At 38.2% G+C, this 20,029-nt stretch overlaps 1 protein-coding gene and 1 pseudogene across 6 annotated transcripts in view; both read left to right on the top strand.

The window, feature by feature from the left end:
- The window catches only part of TMCC1 (transmembrane and coiled-coil domain family 1), a 158,472-nt gene that overhangs the window by 126,606 nt on the left and 11,837 nt on the right, over positions 1–20,029 (top strand). For all 5 annotated transcript variants that reach the window (XM_081160045.1, XM_081160047.1, XM_081160048.1 and 2 more), the window contains one exon: positions 9,525–10,459. In XM_081160045.1, coding sequence (XP_081016171.1) covers positions 9,525–10,459 — 935 coding nt within the window. The remainder of the gene's footprint in view (positions 1–9,524; positions 10,460–20,029) is intronic.
- On the top strand, positions 14,965–15,937 carry LOC308568083 (large ribosomal subunit protein uL22 pseudogene; annotated as a pseudogene). Its single transcript has 2 exons — positions 14,965–15,022; positions 15,409–15,937. The product of its transcript is annotated as a large ribosomal subunit protein uL22 pseudogene (transcript).

Here is a 20,029-nt window from a genome sequence, read left to right as displayed (position 1 = left end):
GAGCCACATTGGCCAGGGCATTTTATATCTATTTTTAAATCCTCAGCAGTGAAAACATATTTCTGTGTCACCTCGTTTTACTGGTGAGCACGTGCCAGAAAATATAAGCTAATTTTAGCATTAGCAGATATATGTACTTCAGACTATCATTCTTCATTTTGAAGTCATGATTTTTTAATAATCCATAGCCTGAGTCACTATTTTTTTAAAAACAAAAGTTAAAATCTTAACATTAAAAGGAAACTTGGATCATCTATCTGTTCCAGCCATCAATCAGTATATTCTCATATGACTTTCTTAACATGCAGGCATGAAGTATGCACTTGAAACTTCCAGTGGCATACAGAAATTGTTATTTCCTCATTTCAGTATATGTCACTTTTTCTTTTAGGTATTAGGGAGAGGTCTTTCTCAACTGAATGACCTTAGTTTCTTTCCTATAAGCTCAGAGAACCTGAGCTTATAAAAATCACGTTGAACTATAACAAACCTCACACTCTAGCTTTTAGTGATAGGCATAAGCATCTTATTGTCTTACACCATCACTACTAGGATTGCAGGCTCCTAAAGAGCTTTGGGGGAGGGGTACCTCAAATTCCTAATGTAGGTCATGTCCATAGGAGGTGTTGTGCAAAATTTTGTTAAAAGAACAATAAATCATCTGGCCAGGCTCACATGGATCCATTAAGTTCAAACATCAGGCCTGAAGTGTATCTGGCAGTGGTAATCCTCAATGATGTCTTTCACGTAAACTGGAAAATCAGTCCTCTAGTGACAAAGCAATTCTTAGCAGCAGCTCTAGATCCCATAATGGATATTTTGCTGTTGGATTGGAGCAGTCTGGGCCAGATAGGGTGTTAATCATCTAAACTGATATTCAACCCAGTCAGTAGTTTTTACTCAGCAGCTTTGGAAGGGTGAATATCATCTATTGGAAGTTGCTTTTACTTACAAAAATTCTGGCCTTTGTTCCATTCATGGTAACATAGGCTCAGTTGCTGCATGGCATATGAGATCTAGAAGGATTATGTTAAGGAGATGCTGGTGAACATTTATATTAAATAGACATTCACTGTGTGTCTTCTTTGTACAAGGCACTGTGTTAGCTTCTTGGGGTCAAAGATGAATGTGACATGACCCCTCCCCTCAGGAACTGTCAGTGGAGGCAAGACACAGAAACAGTCATTTCAACATACTATGATAAGAATAGTGATAGAGATGTATATACAGATATATGGAAATATAAAGGAAGAGCTCTTAATCCAGCTGGGAGAGAGGTTGTCAGGAAAGACTTCCTGGAAGAGGTTACATCTGAACTGGGTCTTAAAAGACGAATAGTAATTAACCGGAAAAGGGAAGGAGAACATGCCCTGGACTGGCTGAGGGAACTGTATGGCAAAAGCCCGGAGATGTGAAACAGCATGCCAAATCAGAAGAACCAAATTACAGTTGTGACTCTTAGAATATATGGATTTAAATTTAAGGTTTCCATTATTCCCAAGTGATCCATGATAGAGGTGTGTGGGGTTTTTTCTTTTCTTTTTTTTCTTTTCTTTTTTTTTTTTAACAGATAAAACTGCTCTGGTTAAAGGTGGGGGGTGTTGGCTGTCCTGGAGCTACTAGGACAACTACTAAATCCCCACCCCCGTGGGAGGAATCTAAGAACTATAATTTGAAAACCATGCTTCCACTCAGGTTTGTGGCCTTCTACTCAGGTGCATCATTTATTAATTTTTTTTCCTTTATTCCTCACCCAAGGATATTTTTTTTCTGTTGCTTTTCGAGGGGGTGGTGGTGAGAGAGACACATCAATTGGTTGCCTGCCTCCCACATGTGCCCTTGGCCAGACTCGAACACAGGACCCTTCAGTCCAAAGGCTGATGTGCTAACCACTGAGGAAGCTGGCTACACCATGATAGAGTTTTGTTTTTTGTGTATGGGGTTATTTTTTGTTTTGTTTTGTTTTTGTCATTTTGCTGAAGCATATGATATGTAGGATCTTTAGCTACAAAGCTGGTGAGCAAACCCCACCAGAATTCACATTTCAGCAAGCATGTCCTCTATTCATTATCACATATTCAATATCACCCATGAAAAGATTTTATTTATTTTTATTTCTTAATATAGACTAATAAAGACAACTTAATAGGTAGAAGAAGGATGTGAACACAGCATTGTTATTTACATGTAAATTAAGGTCCAGTTTTTCAGAAGCGCTGCACATAGGGAACTGTTCATCTGCCCACACACGCTCTGCACACCTGAAATCAAGAGATTTTGCTTTTTCCTTATTTCCTCAATTCATTATTATAGTTCTGGTTTGGAAAGTGTTCACAGAAAAGGCTTTAATAAAGCTTTCTTCTAAACACAGTTTTGCTCTTATCACAAAGAAAATTTTCTTTTAATGCAGGTAAAAAATTTATGCATGCCCCAGAACCATGAAATGATTTTAAAACTGGTTTTTTTGAAGATAGACCTGGAAAGTGCTGGTGGTAGAAAAGAGAGCAGGGCCTGAAGTGATTCTTAGTAGAAAAAGGAAGTTTGAGACAAACTAGACTATAGTTCCAGATTCAAAAGTGACCAGGATTATTGGAGTAATTATGAGGAGTATTTGTGTATCAGTGTTTTTTTAAACTTTTCAAAAATTAAGCAATAAAACTTTGTTTTATTTTTCCAAGCAAAAATTTCCCAGCATACCCAAATAAAATAGTTGAAAACAGAGATAATCAGGGTTCCAGGAACACATCTCCATAGAACTTAGTGTTGTTCCATGTACCAAAGTTCTGTGAAAAAGTGATTCCTGGGACTTATAGGAAACACTCCAGTCTGTACAAGAATTATTTATCAAGTGAGAAAAAAATTTTGTGACAACTGAAAAGGTCTATTTTTTAGACTATAAGCTGAATCTTGATTTTAGCTCCAAAGTAAAAAATGGAATACTTAGAGAAAAAGCTTGCTGTCTGTAGACTAGTGGGACTTAGTTCATTTTCATTTTCTACTAACCCCACTTGTGATCTCTATTCTACAGCACAGCAAACTAAATGTCAGTCAGAATTTTACATGAAAAAAAATTGCTCAACTGAGTGAGAAGGGAAGGGCATGTCATTTCTACAATGAGACAGTGGAGACAGGTGAAAAATACTGTAATGATTAAGATATACTTTCTGCACAAAATGCTAATAGACTGTGAGATTTCTTTTCTTTTTGTTAGGGATGCCTCAAGGAGATAACACAAAATTCAAACTCCTAAGGCAAGACTCTTTCCTCTGTGTTACTTTCTCAACACAATCGGCCTGGCAGAAAAAGAAAGGTTGATAAGACCAACCAGAGCATCTTCAGGTTTATTATTGATTAGAAGAAGATTCCTGTGTGGTTCTTAAGGCCAAGATTATGAATCTCTAGGGATTACTATTTGTTTTGGATTTGGAGGGTGGTCTTCCCAAAATAAAATATTCTATCCTATTGCCCCCACTAAGTGCACTTGAATTGAACCACACACTCCAATTTTGATTCAAAAACGTGATCATTGTATCTGTGAGATAAAACTTTTAGCAGAACAATGGACTGTGTCTGCAGCATCTGTTTGCATCTCTTATTCTATGGAATAGACCCTGGAAAACATCCACTTTCAGAAAAACCAAAATAGTCAAGCTTCTATTTGTTTTAGTTTAATTACAAAGATTTCTCCACTCTCCAGCCCCTTCTTTTACTCTAAAATGCCTTCTTCATTTTCTCAGAAATTATGTAGATTATTTAGTATGCAGAGTATGAAATTTCCTGAAAGAGAGCTAATACTCTGTAAAGCATAGATAAGATGACTTTGTCACACTAAGTAGGGGTTGTCATCTTTTGAAGATAGTAATGTCAAGTCAGGGATTTCTGAATCTTTCCTAGTTACAAATTTGGATTTTGAGTAATGAGCAAGGTAAGGAATATGTTTGGCAGGCATGATCTCTTTTAACATACATTTAACATCTTTTCAGATAATCTCATGAGACAATGTTAACTCCATTCAATAGATGAGAAAACTTAGACTCAAAGTGAACAAATAGGTAGCCCAAAGATACGCACCTAGTAAGGTGGCACAAAGACAGGTTTGAACCTAGGTCCTTTGGCTCTTGTCTGTGCTTTTTGCACCATATTGCCTTTATACATGATTCTCAAAGCCAGGTGCTACCATGTTCTGACACTTTCATTCACTTAGAGAAAGTAGATAGATTTTTAATATGTTTGCAAGTGAAAATTGTAAGCCATTATAAAGCCTGTCTAATACTCTGACCTAGATGGTTCTACTCTGTCCCTGATTAATTGATGTTTTGAGGTATCTGTTTAAATGCTCCCTTGGGCTGTTTTTCTGATCAATTAATTTAGATCAGTTAATAGGTAATTTAAGCTTGGCAAATGAATTCTTAATAGTAAGAGACAAAGTGCAAACAAAGCATTATTGTCTGCTTGTTATAGCAACTGTTAGATATGAATCATAGCTTTGTAGCACATTGCCTAGCTTATAGGTAGTCAAAATATATTTAACTGACTAAATTTTGGCCCTAGCCTTTTCTATACAAATTAATTCTAACCTCAGCCATAAGCGCCTTTGACTTGCCACACTGATGGATATTATTAGACTTTTAGGCCCTCAGGTTATTGGGACAGCCCTATTGAGTAGGTGATACTCCTGCTGCTGTTATCAAACTGCCTTGTAGTAAGGTAGTAGGAGGCACCTCAGCAGTCAATTCATTTGTAAATTTGTGATAAAAATGTCTGCTTCTTGGGGTTGTTGTGAGGACTGGAAGATAAGCTAACCAGCTGCCTAGCCACAAGACCAACTATTCAGAAATGTGGCTTATTATTTTACTATAGTGTTTAATTTTATTATTCCTTTGGTTCAGACTTTCTACATATATATCCCTTGTTTGTGCCTGAAATGTGAAAGATCTTGGGAGGAAGTATATTTCTGGAATCTTTTAATATTTGAATTTTTTAAAAGAACCACTTAAATGATACAAAAGTAATAGCCAGTAATAACGGCTTACTTTGTGCCTGGTACTGTTTTGAGCACAGTTATGTTTATTGACCCATTTTATCCTCACAGCAGCCCTCTGGAGTGGGCATTAATATTATCCCCATTTTACAGTTGATAAAATGAATACAGAAGTTAAGTAACTTGCCCAAAGTCACATGGTTAGTAAGTAGCAAAGCCAGATTTGAACCCAAGTGGTTTATGCCAGAATCCATGCTTCACTACTACACTACATGGAGTCAGATTCAATATTCTTGTTTTTCTGACCTGTGCCTTTTTGTGTATGTTTTAAGAAAATCTTCTATTTTCCAGTACTGCCTTCTAAAAGGTTTAAATTTTGCTTTTCACATTTGCAATTTAGTTGTTTGTCTGGAGTGAGGTAGGAATCTAATTTTATGTTATATATTGAAGGGGACCAAAGTTTTACCACCTCAAATGTGCCTTTTGGGATATTGATTTTAAGCTGGTTATTAAGATACAAAAGGCTCAGAAAGAACCTTTGACCATCCCCCTTTTCTGCCTAAGGGAATTCAGATAGAAAAATCTGCTTTGGAGAGGGATTCTTAGCATATTCACCTTAAAGATTTTCACTTTAACCTATCTGAATTAAATTTGGTAGGAAAGATCCAAGCAGGAGCCTATTAGCTAGATTCCCCTGAATTCCATTATTTCTGGGTTGCCTAACAAGAATTTGTTTGTGCAGCAGTGTGTTTCACTCTTTCTCAGCTACCTGTGACTTGTCTATCTCCGCTTCAAAATCCCAGACCCCTGCACCCTTTTCTTCTTTGTCTGTATGGTATGTAAGTCTCTAAAGCCCAAAGTGTTTCAGGACTCATTATTATGACACTCCGATATACGTAATAATAAATCTTGGACTTTTTCTTCTCTTAATCTGTGTTAATTTGTTTATTAGCCCAGCTAGAAGAATTTAGGTGAGAAGAAAATTATTTTTTTAGCCCCCACAATATAGATAACCTAATATGCTAGCAAAGGCTGTTGGAAAAATGAACCACTTTTCAGCTGGTGTATTCATAACTCATGGCTAAGTCAGGCCCTCCCAGTGCTAAGTATTTGTACTTCTAAGCGCTTTATTCATAGCTGACCTGTAATTCTATAGTTCAATATATCTTCCTCTTTCTTCCTTCACTTCTCTTCCCTCCTCCTCTTCTCTCTTCCCCTCCACTCCCTTCCTCTCACCATTTCTCCCTTCTCTCTCTCCTTCCTTTTTGAGGATAGTGCCTGCCAAAATTAGGAGTAGTTACTGAGTAATCCAGTGACTCATGGTTTTAGGTGTTAAACTACCCTCCGGTGAAGCTGTGGGTTAGTTTTCTTTGGAAGCTGAGGACAGTAGGTTCTGTCAGCTGAGCTCTTGCAGGGGAGCCATGCACTGGAAGGACATAGCCCAGGTAGGAGAGAAGTCAGATTAAAGACAGTCTGGTTTATTTCTTTAGTTATTGTGTAGAGAAATTTACTCACATCTAAACTGATCATTTGTAAATAATTATATTGAAAGTTTGTTAGTGTTTTTTAATTCTAGAGATGTAATCAAACTTTGATTCTAGTGTCAAAACCGTCTTTTCACCAGTATGGTCAACTTTTTTCCTCCCAGAGTAATAGTTGAGCTTAATTTCCGTATCTATATTTCTGGACAACGGATGCATGTAAGTTGATATTCAAATGAATAACGACCTAAGCAACTATACCATGCATAAGCTGGTAGTCTTGGATCTAATAGAATTTCATATTTGCTTTCCTTTTATTCTGTGGTAGATTTTGATCTATTAAACATAAGTACACAGGGTCATGTTGTTGTTATCGGTGACAGTGGGGTTCTTGGGGTACTGCTGAAATAAGCATTTTTGAAGGCCCTCACAGGAGGAGAGAGATGGTAGAAAGCTTTATTTCTGTGGAATTACACCCCTGGGTTCCCAAAGTCCCATTTCTCTTAGTCCAGTCATAGAAGAAGTATAGCTGGGGTTTCAGTAAATCTAGAATCAAAGCCAGTGTCAGAGTTTCTTTTCCATGTTGGAGCCGGGTCCATTAGTTCACTGTGTGGGGGATCCACATGGCCCATGACAAATGCAGGAGAGCATGAGCAAAAGAGCCCCACAAGCCCAGAGTCATACAAGTCCCAAGAGAGCCAAGAGCACAAGAGAGCAAGTTTCTTAATTCAGGGAATTAAGTATTCTGAATCTTGCTTGCAGTGGCCACACCCATTCTGGCCAACCAACTCGGTCCCAGGTGTGATTGACAGGCAGGTATCTTCCCTATGTCATCCCAGCTGTACTGAGCATGAATCTCTTTCCTGTGTGCAGTCCCCTTCTCCCAACGTTTTTTGTTGTTTTTTTAAAATTTATCTTTATTGTTGTCTCCCAATGTTTTGTAGGGAACATGCCTATGATGTCTGGCCTTCCCTTTGTTCCTTTCCTATTATTAATAACTAGTTAATTACAGTAGTATCTATATTACATACTGTAGTTATAGGATCTGAAATCCCATTCAGAAAGAAAGTCACACAGTAGGAACCCTATACAACCTAAGAGATTGAACCTAAGGCACTGAAGAGAATAGTTTTCTAGGAGCTTCTGTTGAAACTCTTGGCAACTTGATTATCTGGAACGTTGTCTCATCCTCCCTTCTGCTGCCTTCCTCTGGTCCTTTCCCTGGTAGTTAGCATGTGCCTAAAGATGAATGGTGCAGACGGAAGAAGTGATGCAAAACAGTTACTGCACTAGGCCCTAACTATTCTGGATATCCTTTTTTATTAGTGGAGCATAATTTCATTTTATTGTTCATTTTGGTTTTAAATCATCTTTTGATTTTATTTAAAGGCACAATATTTCTTATGTGTTCTTCTAGAAAGAAAACAATATTGTTTTTATTCACATCAACAGTAACATATTGAATTCAGTAATGAACTAAATGTGTTTTAGAATTAGGGATCAGCATAATTTCTGTTCAGATGGCAAACTGAGGAGGTACAACCAAGATGAAAAAAAGAGAATGCATGTCTAGACTGGCAAGTTAATTATTAGCATTTCATGAACATTTCAGAATTGGTATATTATTGTCATTACAAAAATGTAATTCAAACTTTTTATTTTTTATTTTTAAATTTATTATTTTTTTAAATATATCTTTATTGATCTCAGAGAGAGGAAAGGAGAGGGAGAGAGAGATAGAAACATCAATGATGAGAGAGTCATTGATCGAGCCCACAACCCGGGCATGTGCTCTGACCAGGAATCGAACCCTGATCGCCTGGATCCTAGGTTGACGCTCAATCGCTGAGCCATGCCCAGTAGGGCTGTAATTCAAACTTTTTAAATATGAGAGTAACCTATATACAGTTCTAGCAAATTGCTGCTGATGACAGATTAGGGATAGGAAGCAAGGAAAAGGGTGTGCTCTTAAGTCTCCAGGATGGTAAATTTGTAACTTAACACACTGGGAATTTTTATGACCTGGGATGGTTATTTCATTATTTATTTCTGTTACTGCTCAATAGAGAACAGTTTCTAAAGCCATTTTGCATAGACCCCCCCCTACTCTAATTCACCACCAGAAGCCACACCCAGTTGCACCTTCTTGAGGGACTTTTTTCTCCTGAGTTAGGTAAACTAACCTGTCTCCTGCTTTGGCTAACCGTTTTGAAGTATGATTGTTTAAGTTTTCAGATATGAGCAACATGTCTTTTTCTTCATCTCTTGAATGGTTGCTTACCCATATGAGAAGATAGTCATTGTGTGTGTTTTGGAGTCCCTTGCCTAATAATAAATGTTTCCTGGTTAGAACTCACAAAATTTGGCCTCCAAAAGGTCTGAACTTAGTTACTGACTTGTGTAATTACTTATCTTTACTGCCCTTGTCCCTAACATTCACGTAATGTTTCCCAAGTTTATCACAGTTACTTGCATTTTAGAATTTTAACTCTCAAAAGTGTACCACATTAATCCTTACCACTTTCAGCAGTACTTCCTTGTTCTTACCTGCACCTGTCTCCAGCTACCAATAAATGTTGCTACTAGAATAGAGAGAATGATGCCATTGCCCTTGACATGATTTGGACAAAAAAATACTGTGATAAAAATTGGATTTTTACATCTAGCCAGTAAAATACCTATTCTCACCAACATTTTTAGATGACCATAATCTGAGAACATGGGTTGGAATTACAGTGATGTCTGAATACTAAAATGATTTTTATATAATTAAATTGAAATGCAGACGTATCTTGTTTTACATAGATATGCTTGTAAACAAAAGTATGTGTGAAGAATGCAAATTAATTTATGCTTTAAACCCACTGGAGGAGCTTTGTTATTTCAAGATATACTGTACTAAATCCTCAAACAAAGGAAAAATACCCCAGTTTACATCTTGTGCAAATCTTTTTTCATATATCTGTTTTGCTTAAAGCAAAGTATACATGATTGGCCTATTGATTCTGGAAAAGTAGTCTTCTTGGGCTCCTTTTAACATCCATCTCTTGCTTTTTTGCTAGATCGAGCGGTTAGAAGTAAGCAGCCTCGCCCAGACTTCCAGTGCAGTGGCCTCCAGCACTGATGGCAGCATCCACACAGATTCTGTGGATGGAACACCAGACCCTCAGCGTACAAAGGCTGCTATTGCTCACCTGCAGCAGAAGATCCTGAAGCTCACTGAACAGATCAAGATTGCACAAACAGCCCGGGATGACAACGTTGCTGAGTACTTGAAGCTTGCCAACAGTGCAGATAAGCAGCAGGCTGCTCGCATCAAGCAGGTCTTTGAAAAGAAGAACCAGAAATCTGCCCAAACCATCCTCCAGCTACAAAAGAAGCTTGAGCACTACCACAGGAAGCTCCGAGAGGTGGAGCAGAATGGGATCCCCCGGCAGCCAAAGGATGTCTTCAGGGACATGCACCAGGGTTTGAAGGATGTGGGAGCGAAGGTGACTGGCTTCAGTGAAGGTGTGGTAGATAGTGTTAAAGGTGGACTTTCCAGCTTCTCCCAGGCAACCCATTCAGCAGCAGGGGCTGTGGTCTCAAAGCCCAGAGAGATCGCCTCACTCATTCGGAATAAATTTGGCAGTGCAGACAACATCCCTAACCTGAAGGACTCTTTAGAAGAAGGGCAGGTGGATGATGGGGGGAAGGCTTTGGGAGTAATTTCAAACTTTCAGTCCAGCCCAAAATATGGTAGTGAAGAAGATTGTTCTAGTGCTACTTCAGGCTCAGTAGGAGCCAACAGCACCACTGGAGGCATCGCTGTAGGAGCATCTAGCTCCAAAACAAACACTCTGGACATGCAGAGCTCAGGATTTGATGCACTACTACATGAGATCCAGGAGATCAGGGAAACCCAGGCCAGACTAGAGGAATCCTTTGAGACCCTCAAGGAACATTATCAGAGGGACTATTCATTAATAATGCAGGCCTTACAGGAAGAGCGATATAGGTAAGTTATATGGAATTAAAATCCTAAATTACTTATATTTGGGGTTCCCTTCCCTTTGGCTAGGGTGGGGGAGGGTGCTGGCTTTTAAAGATCTTAGTAGAGTGTCTCTCTCTGAAATGTCCAGAGCACTTTAGATATGTAACATGATGGCTGCCTGAGTTCCTATCATAGAGTACAAAAGACAGACACAGCAAAATTAAAGGACTCCCAAGGTTACACACCAATGAAACACTGTAGTTAAGGGGTAACAATTACTGTAGCTCTCCAGTCTTCCATTCCAGTTTAAGACTTTCAAATGAATCCCAAGCTTTCTGAGGTGTTTCACCTATTTATTTATAATCACAGAATCACAAATAATTGTAGCCTATAGCTATATTACATTGAATTCAAAAGATTTGTTATAACCCTCTGAATTCTGTATAAATCAGAGATTTAGACCAGCCAAAATGTAATGAACCTATAGATATTTGGCCTTAAGCACAGCTATCTAGGTAGTTGGTGTAGAAAGATTAGACTGGAAATAAATCCAGATAAGCACGTGTTTTATCTTTACTATGAATTGGCAAATATTTGAATAATGGAAGTGGATTTAAACATGTGAAATGGTTCTACAGTAGTTAGAGAATTCTCAGAGGGCTAAATACTTTGAGTTATAGTCTGTACTAAAGGTAGAAGCTAATATCTTTTTTGTTTCATATTATACTCCATATTCGTATTAGACCACTCTTAGTTGATCTCCAAATGTGTGTCTTTTCCCTTTGTTTCCGTCACGTGCAGATAGGAAATAATATTCCCCGTTGAGTACTTATTCAGATCCAAACTTTGTCAGCAAGAGACAGACCATCTCACTGATACAGATTAAGGAGTAGTCTTATGGGAACCACAGGTTGGGTTAGGCCTTGAAAGATGTGAGTTCTGGTCTTGTGCCAATTACTAACAAGAGGGTATCCTCAGTAACTCTATATCAAGGTTTGAACAGACCATCTTTTAAGGTCTCTTTCACCTCTTTTTTTTCTTTAAGTGATTTTTTTTTTTAAGTTTGCTTTATGAGATATTCTCAGGGTCTGAATAAATTATTCACATGTAACAATAAGCTGTGCGAGGAGTTACAGCAACAAGCTTTCATATGGTGAAAATGCTAATCAGTAATTCAGCCCTGTCTGTTATCTTCACTCTTCTGTCCTTTAATTCTAACTTAAGACTTTATGGGAAAAGAAAAGAGAAGTGAGTGTGGGAGAGAGAAATGAAGTTCTAAAAGTAAATACATTACTATTCTTAATTCAGTGTTTTATATATTCTTTAATATTCTTAGAAGGCGATCTAAAGCTATGAGCAATCTAACAAATATTCAGAATAAAACACCTCGTCCTTTGTACCATATTATACCTAAGTCTTACGTTCAAATCTTGTTCTGCCACTTACTAATCTTGAAAATTGGGCAAATTTCTTAACGTCTCTAAGTCCTGGTTTCCACATCTCTAACATAGGAAAAATTATAATTCTTTATAAGGTTACTGAGACATTTAAATAGCATAATTTATGTAAAGCACATAGCTTGGTGCCTGACCCATTAAGTTCTCTGTTGATGTTAAGTAGCAACTACTACTGCTGCTATTAAAATATACTCCTCTAAACCATGGGGACCTGGGTGTTCCATTTGCTCAAAAAAACAACTGCCTGCTTTGATCCTTTTATTTTAAATGGATAGCAAAACATTCCAGTTTTTAAATTCTTCCAGAGTTTAAAATTCATACAGAGTTGTTATGTCTTCAAGTCATATGTAGGCCAATGTGAGAAAATCAGAGAGGAAAAACAGGTCTCCCAAAGCCCATCTTTGTATCCATTTAAAATAATTCAGAGACAGGACACAACTTTAGCTCCATCCCTAGTCTGCTTCCTTCCTAGACAAAAAGCCACTTAATTGTGCCATGACCGAATAGTACTTCAGTCACCCACATGCACTTAGTCCTGGAAGCCACTGTAGCAGAGTTTGGATCTAAACTCCACCCCAACTAGGGTTAGTAACTAGGAGTTTAAACTTTGAGCTTTGCATTGGGCACTGAGATATGAGTGAGATTATATATTTTGGAAAGGTAGGAGGCAAGGTTTAGAAATTTTTTTTAGTGATGGGATCTGTACATTGACTTCAGATTCTTTCTGTCTTGCTAGCCTCTTCATCCCATTAAAGTATTATTATAGATTTGTTAGTGTCAGTGGAGTTCACTTAGTACTTCAGAGATAAAAGGAGCCCTTAGATATCTAATTTAATCTTGTTCTACAAATGAGTACACTGAGGCCTAGAAAGATAAAGTGACTTTTGCCAGGTCACACAGTAAAAGGGTTTAACATATATTTAATTTGCTGTTTAAAAACTGGAGAACTAGTCCTGTTTTCATAGTGAGTATAGTATATTAATGAGTTACTGTCAGAAAAAAATTCAGCTGTGGCAAAATGCGTTGAAAATAGGAGAGAACTAGGAAAATAATTTATGGACAGTTTTAAAGGTTCCTTTTGTGTTTTTCCCCCTAGGGGATCTGGCCCAGAATCCTACTCAGCTACTGCCTGTATAAAGCAGTATCATGTAGGGCAGGTTAAAAAACCCTCCTGTTGTTGATGAAAGCTTCTATTTTAAGGGGATTACTGTCCTTTAGAAATTGGCTTCTGAGATTGTATTAAGCTGAGAGATATTTTAAATTGCACTGAATCATAAGAGCAAAAATATAGAAGGAGGCAGTCACCATGAGCAGTCATCACATGCAGTAGGTCAGTAACTAGGTTAACCCAATTAGTCACTGGCCATTGGAGTTCTAACAATTTAAACAAATTGTCATTTAAATATAATTTTACTTAAAATTAATTATCACTGGACATAAGACAGATATAGCTATGTTAGCTGCTTTATTCCAGATTTTAGCCCTGTTTGTCATCTAGTAAACTGATCAGAGAATCTCCAGAGGGTATGTAGACTAGATTTGGCCAACAAGTTTGAAATAGAAACTGAGAAAATTGTTTCTAAGAGAAATTAGCTTTTTTTCTAAGAGAAAAAAAGCCCAATTAGGAGTTGCTCATAGGAAGGGTAAGACCTTTCATAAAAGAAATTTATAGATGAGCTCCTCGCAGTTTAGCCACTGTAGAGGTAATGGAGGGAAAAATGGGAAGGAAGGAGTGAGGAAGGTTAGAGTAGGGAAAAAAGGGAGAGAAAAGAAATTACTTCATTAATTAATTGAGGTTGGAGGAGCCTGAATTTGCTTGCTAGTTCTGACACTAATTAGCTGTGTGACCTTATGTAACTCGTCTAAGCCTCAGTTTCCTCTATAAAAACAAGATGATATCTATTGTACAGGGTTGTTGAGATTATTAAATGAGATAATGGATGTGGAAGCAACTAGTATGGTCTGGGGTGTGCCAGGATGTTAGAAAGCTGTCATTACCAAGTCTCTGAATTGCCCAGAAAACCCCTCTAGCTTTTATTTGTTCCTTATATGCTTTAGGTATCTGCTGTGTCCTGTCTTTAAGATAATGAATGCACTGCCCTGAAAGTTTGGAGGACTAATTGTCAGTGGGGACTAGTTCTGTACTTTTCCTTTTCTTTTTTAAAATTTATTGTTGACACTGCTACAGATGTCCCCCATTTCCCCCCCTTTGCCAACCCTCCCCCTCTCCCCTCTCCCCTCACCACAACATCGTGTCCATGGGCCATGCATATATGTTCTTCGGCTAACCTCTTCCCTTTCAACAGAAGGCTAGTTCAGTGTTTCTGAGCCTCTTTCGGTCTTCAACACAAATGAGGTAAAAGTGAGGGAGGCAAGCCCTGGCCAGTTTGGCTCAGTGGTTGGAGCGTTTCCCACGGACTGAAAGGTCTGAGGTTCGATTCTGGTCAAGGGCATGTACCTCAGTTGGAGGCTCCATCCCTGGCCCCATTTGGGGGGTGTGCGGGAGGCAACCAATTGATGTATCTCTCGAATCGATGTTTCTCTGTCTGTCTCTCTCTCCCTTCCACTCTCTCTAAAAAAAATTGTGGAAAAAATATCCTTGGGTGAGCATTAAAAACAAGCAAACAGCAAAAACAGTTAAGGAGGCATAATCCCTTCCTGCAACTCAGCCAAGAATGTATTCGAGCTCCACCACATCGTCATATCCCCTACACCAACTATGTCTCTTTATTCTGGTCAAAACTCTAGCAGAAGCTACCTCAGATCCCTGGCACACATTTGGGAAATAATGCATTAGTTTGCTTCCATAGCTACCTATCTGGGTCAGCCCTGGGACCTAGTTCTTGCTGTTTCTCTCAATACCTGCTCTACAAGATTCTTCAGCCATCCTGTCCTAGTGACCTGTTGCCCAACTAGAGAAGCACCACTGGCTCTCAGAGATGACTCAAAACTATTGAGCCACACCCAAAGAGTGATGCATTAGGTGAAGCATTCCCAACCTGTCACTCACCCAGTTTCTCATTTTCAGGAATTTGACCCAAAAGAGCCCTGGCTTATCTTTGATCTAGGAAGATGACTATTGTGTTGATTAATCCAGTGGATGAAGCACTTTTCCAAGATCAGTATTCATGTATGGATTGTTCACCACCAAAAAAAATCTAGATGTGTTTTTGTACTTTGTAGATAAAGCAGGTTTTGCTACTGGGGGGGAGGATTTCACCTGCCCAAATACGACATAACCTACTTCTTTAAAAAAGATCCTACATTGTTAAGGCTTCTGTTTGCTAATAGTTACATTCAGACCATATTGAGATGTCTACGTTCCCTTTGAGTTGTAATGATTTAAAAGGATCTTTAAGGAAAAAGTATTAAAATGAGATGAACACTACTTTGTGTTCCAGAAGGAGTCCCATGAAAAGTATGTGCTAATCAAAATCATATGCTAGTAGGATCAAAAATCCCCCTTTTCGCTCTACTCTCATCCCGAAAGTGGCCAGAGGTAACCTCTGAAAATAGTTCCCTATTCACTTGACCCAGAAAACCCCACAAAATCATGCAAATCCAGAGGTCCAAATCTTCGTGTTCACTTGAAGAACATTTGTGAAATTGCCCAGGCCATTAAGGGTATGCATATTCAAAAAGCCACCAAGTATCTGAAGGATATCACTTTACAGAAGCAATGTGTGCCATTCTGTCCTTAACAATAGTAGAGTTGGTAGGTGTGCCCCAGCCAAACAGTGGGACTGGACACAGGGTCAGTTACCCAAAAAGAGTGCTGAATTTTTGCTGCACATGCTTAAAAACACAGAGGGTAATGCTGAACTTAAGGTTTAGATGTAGATTGTCTGGTCATTGAGCACATCCAGGTGAACAAAGCTCCCAAGATGTGGCATAAAATTTACAGAGCTCTTGGGCAGATTAACCCATAAATGAGCACTTCTTGCCACACTGAGGTGGTTCTACTGAAAAAGAGTAGATTGTTCCTAAACCAGAAGAGGAGGTTGCACAGAAGAAAAAGATATCCCAGAAGAAACTGAAGAAATAAAAACATATGGCCCTGGAGTAAATTCAGCATAAAATAAATAATAATAAAAGTTTAAAAAAAAAGAATACCCCTTTTCATGTCCAAAGAGCTTTAATTATTGTCAGATGAAGGGGTTAAAATTAGAATCTCTTACAGGGAGTTCTTGGTTTAAAAAAAAATCACATATGAAAGGCTGTACACAATTGGACCCCCCCCCCCCCCCCCCCGGTCTTTGGTGTTAATATTTAATGAGAAGATGGAAGTGTTCTTTATATGAATTCCCTAGGTATCTGGCTTCTCCATTTTAGAATTCCTATTGGAAATAAATAATAGCAAGTAAATTAAGTAAAAGAGATTACAATATTAATGGGAATAGTAGAAAGTTCGTGGGAACTGGAGTATGGGTATTTTCTTCCTTTTTGTTGTTCTTCAGATTTTGCATTTGATTAATAGTACAGGAAAATGTTTTTTAAACAAAAAGCATAAGCCAAGTGGTTCAGATCCTAACTACATAATTTACTGCATCTTTCTTGGGCTCCCATGTCTTACTTATAAATTGAAGGTACTCCTGAGGAAGAAGGAGGTAAGGATTAATGTAGAAATATCCTCATGAATCTAAGTTCCTCGGAGGCAGACGCTACACATAAAACGGGAAAGGTGCTTCTTGTTGTTCTTGTTATTGGTGCTAATGTTTTGATGTTTTGATGCTTATAGTGATTAAGTAAATTAGATTGAACCCTAGATTCCTCCCCACATGCACTCCTCCACCCAAAATAATACCACATCATTTTTACTGGGCTCTTTGTGTTAGCCTGTTTTTGGACCATAATTTCACATGTGGGTTATGTAAGCCACTCCGAGGCTAATAGCACTGAAAAACTGTTTGACTGGAATTGCTAAGCATAATCAGGTTTGTGTGGTTGTAAAAAGAGCTGAGGAACAAACTTCCATGACCTGGGTGAACAAAATAGGGAAAATATTTTAATAATGACAGCCCAGTAATGTTTTCAAGGTATTGAGGCAACTTGCATTCCAAGACACCAAGAATATCTTACCAACTTCTCTGTTGATATTTTGCAAAAAACTCAAAGTTTATTGCTTTCTCAAATTTCCTCCCTGGTGTTTCCTGAAGATTGGAGGTGTTTACTATGGTAACCCAAACACAGCTGTTTGTGTAATAACAGCTGTAACTTTTTCAGAAAGTCATCATTCTCTAGATAATTCTTATGACTTGAAGAGGAAAACAAATGCTGATAGTTATTAATGAATTCATGGGGCTGTTTCAACTGGACCCATTGTAGGTCTTGCTTCACCCTTGAGTTCTGCAGTTTATGAGCGGGAACCAGGACTAAAACGCAAGTATTCCTGGCTGTAACATCTATAATCATTTTTTCCCAATGTTTATTATTTTTTTACTTTCAAGCACACTACAGACTTGGGAAAAAAAATTGTATAGTGAATGCTCATACACTTACTTACCCCTTAGATTCTACATTTCACTATATTGTTTTATCACATCTTTCCATCTATCCATCCCACATCTGTCTTATTTTTTAATACATTTCAAAGTATATTACAGATATCCCTAATCTTTCTTAACATTGTATTGTATATGAATTATTGAGGTATATGAGATATAATTCACATACAATACAATTCACCCATTTAAAATATACAGATCAGTGGTTTTTAGTATTCACAGATATAGCAACCATCACCATAATCAATTTTAGGACATTTTCATCAATCTCCAATCTTCCCAACCCTGCCTCAGGGACAAATTTTTTTGTCTCTATAGATTTGCCTGTTCTGAACATTTTATATACATGAAATCATACAATTTTTGGTCCTTTCTGACTGGCATTTTTCACTTAGCATAGTATTTTCAAGGCTCATCCATACTGTACCATGCATCATTACTTCATTTCTTTTTTTTCTTTCTTTTTAATATTTTTTTTATTGATTTCAGAGAGAGGAAAGGAGAGGGAGAGAGAGAGAGATAGAAACATCAATGATGAAAGAGTCATTGATCGGCTGCCTCCTGCAAGCCCCCAACTGGGGATGGAGCTCGCAACCTGGGCATGTGCCCCAATGAGGAATCGAACCCCGATCACCTGGATCCTAGGTCAGTGCTCAACCACTGAGCCACACCTGGCCAGGCTTCATTTCTTCATTTATGTGTGTGTGTATGCATTTTTTAATTGATTTTTACAGAGAGGAAGGGAGAGGGAGAGAAACATCTATTTGTTCCACTTATTTATGCATTCATTGGTTGATTCTTGTATGTACTCTTACTGGGGATCAAAACTTGCAACGTTGGCATATCAGGACAACGCTCTAACCAACTGAGCTACCCAGCCAGGGCTCATTTCTTTTTCTTTCCAAATGATAATTCATTTTATGAGTAAAACACATTTTGTTTACCCATTCATCCATCAGTTGATAGACATTGGGTTGTTTCCACTCTTTGGCAATTATGAACAGTGCTGCCATGAACATTTGTGTACAAGCTTTTGTGAGGAAATAAGATTTCATTTCTTTTTGGTGTATACATAAAGTGGAATTTCTGGTTCAGAAGTTTAGCTCTTTGAGGAACTGCCAAACTGTTTCCCAGAGCAGTCGCACCATTTTACATTTCCACCAGCAATATATCAGGGTTCGAATTTCTCCACATCCTCACCAACAGTTGTTATTATCTTCTTTTTTATTCTAGATTCATAATCTTTTTATTACACCCCTCCTCCCATTGACTCTACCTTGCCATCAAGCTCTTACCCATTATGTCAGTATTGTCCATCTCTGTTTGTAGCTCTGTGATTTGGATCAGCTATAAACCTGATTCAGATTTCTTACTTATAAAGGGAGTTAGTTTATATGAGCTGCTTGAGTAGTTTCAAAGTGGCATCACAGTGTAGAGGTTAAAAACTTGGGTTTTAAAGTCAAACCTGGATTCAAATCCTTGCTCCCCTGCTTAATTTCTGTGTGCCTTGGGCAAGTCACTTTACCTCATCTGTTGTAGTGGAAATGAATTTGCATAGAAAGCACTGAATAAATGGTAGCTCTGCTACTGCTGTTGCTGTTACTTTTTAGTCTGTTCTAATGGTATATGTGAGCCATCTTTAATATAAAATAAAGATTCTCCAGCATTCCTGAAAGACTGTACAATTTGTGGGCCAAGAGGTTGGGGCAGTAGTCTATGGAACACATGCCAAAGGTGTCACATGGGTCTGCTTTCATCAGGATGCAGGCCGGTCACTACCATCATGCTCCCCTCTCTGCCACCAACATTAATCTTTAGCTTAGGAGAGTTATTTGCTGACATGACCAGTCTTTCTCTTAAATCCCAAGGGTCTGATGCATTGGAACACCTGTTTTAAAAAGCCCCTCTCTGTTGAGAAGAGAGAATGATGAAAATCATCAAACACTAAAAACACCATAAAACAGTGGGCTTAATTTCATAAAAAGACAATATGTTAATCTTATGGCATTTGGCGAAATTAAAATTTGGTAGAAAATCCATTCCAGGGGTGGTACCTGTTTTCAAGCACATGCCCTGGGCTGCATATGAATTAAAAAGGCAGAGTCACAAAACTGGCCACAGTTACAAAGGGTGGGATGCTTTTTTATCATTCTGTTCACTTTAGTAACAGAGTTTCAACGTGGCAGACTATGCCTTTTAAAAAATCCTTGTTTCTTACAGAAGGAGTGAAGTTTAAGATATAGTTATTTATCATGTAATTATTGGAAGAGAGAATGTTGGTGATGCCACAACAGAAAAATTTTCTTAAACAAAAATCTTCCATGTATTTGTTAAAAGTTTGTGGAAAGGGGAGGGTAGTTTTAAATGTTTGAGTTCCGGCGTTTTTATTTTTTTAATACAAAGTCCTCTGAGGCTCACAGGCTAGTGGTAGATGTGCGCTTGCCTGAGCAGGGCGCAGTGGTAGTATAGTCTTCTGCTGGGAATGAGCCCTCTGTCTGACCGAGAGGCTTCCATTCCAGTCGCCATAAGCTGGGGCTGTGTTTATTCTTTCCTATGTAGTCTTTTTAAATGTGTAGCCTTCACTCTTTCTCCTACCTGTGTAGCTCTTTGTTTGATGCCTGGGACTCCACACA

This window comes from Miniopterus schreibersii (genome assembly GCF_964146895.1).
Source record: "Miniopterus schreibersii genome assembly, chromosome: 15".
Lineage (NCBI taxonomy): Eukaryota > Metazoa > Chordata > Mammalia > Chiroptera > Miniopteridae > Miniopterus > Miniopterus schreibersii.
This window is presented reverse-complemented; position numbering and strand designations above follow the sequence as displayed.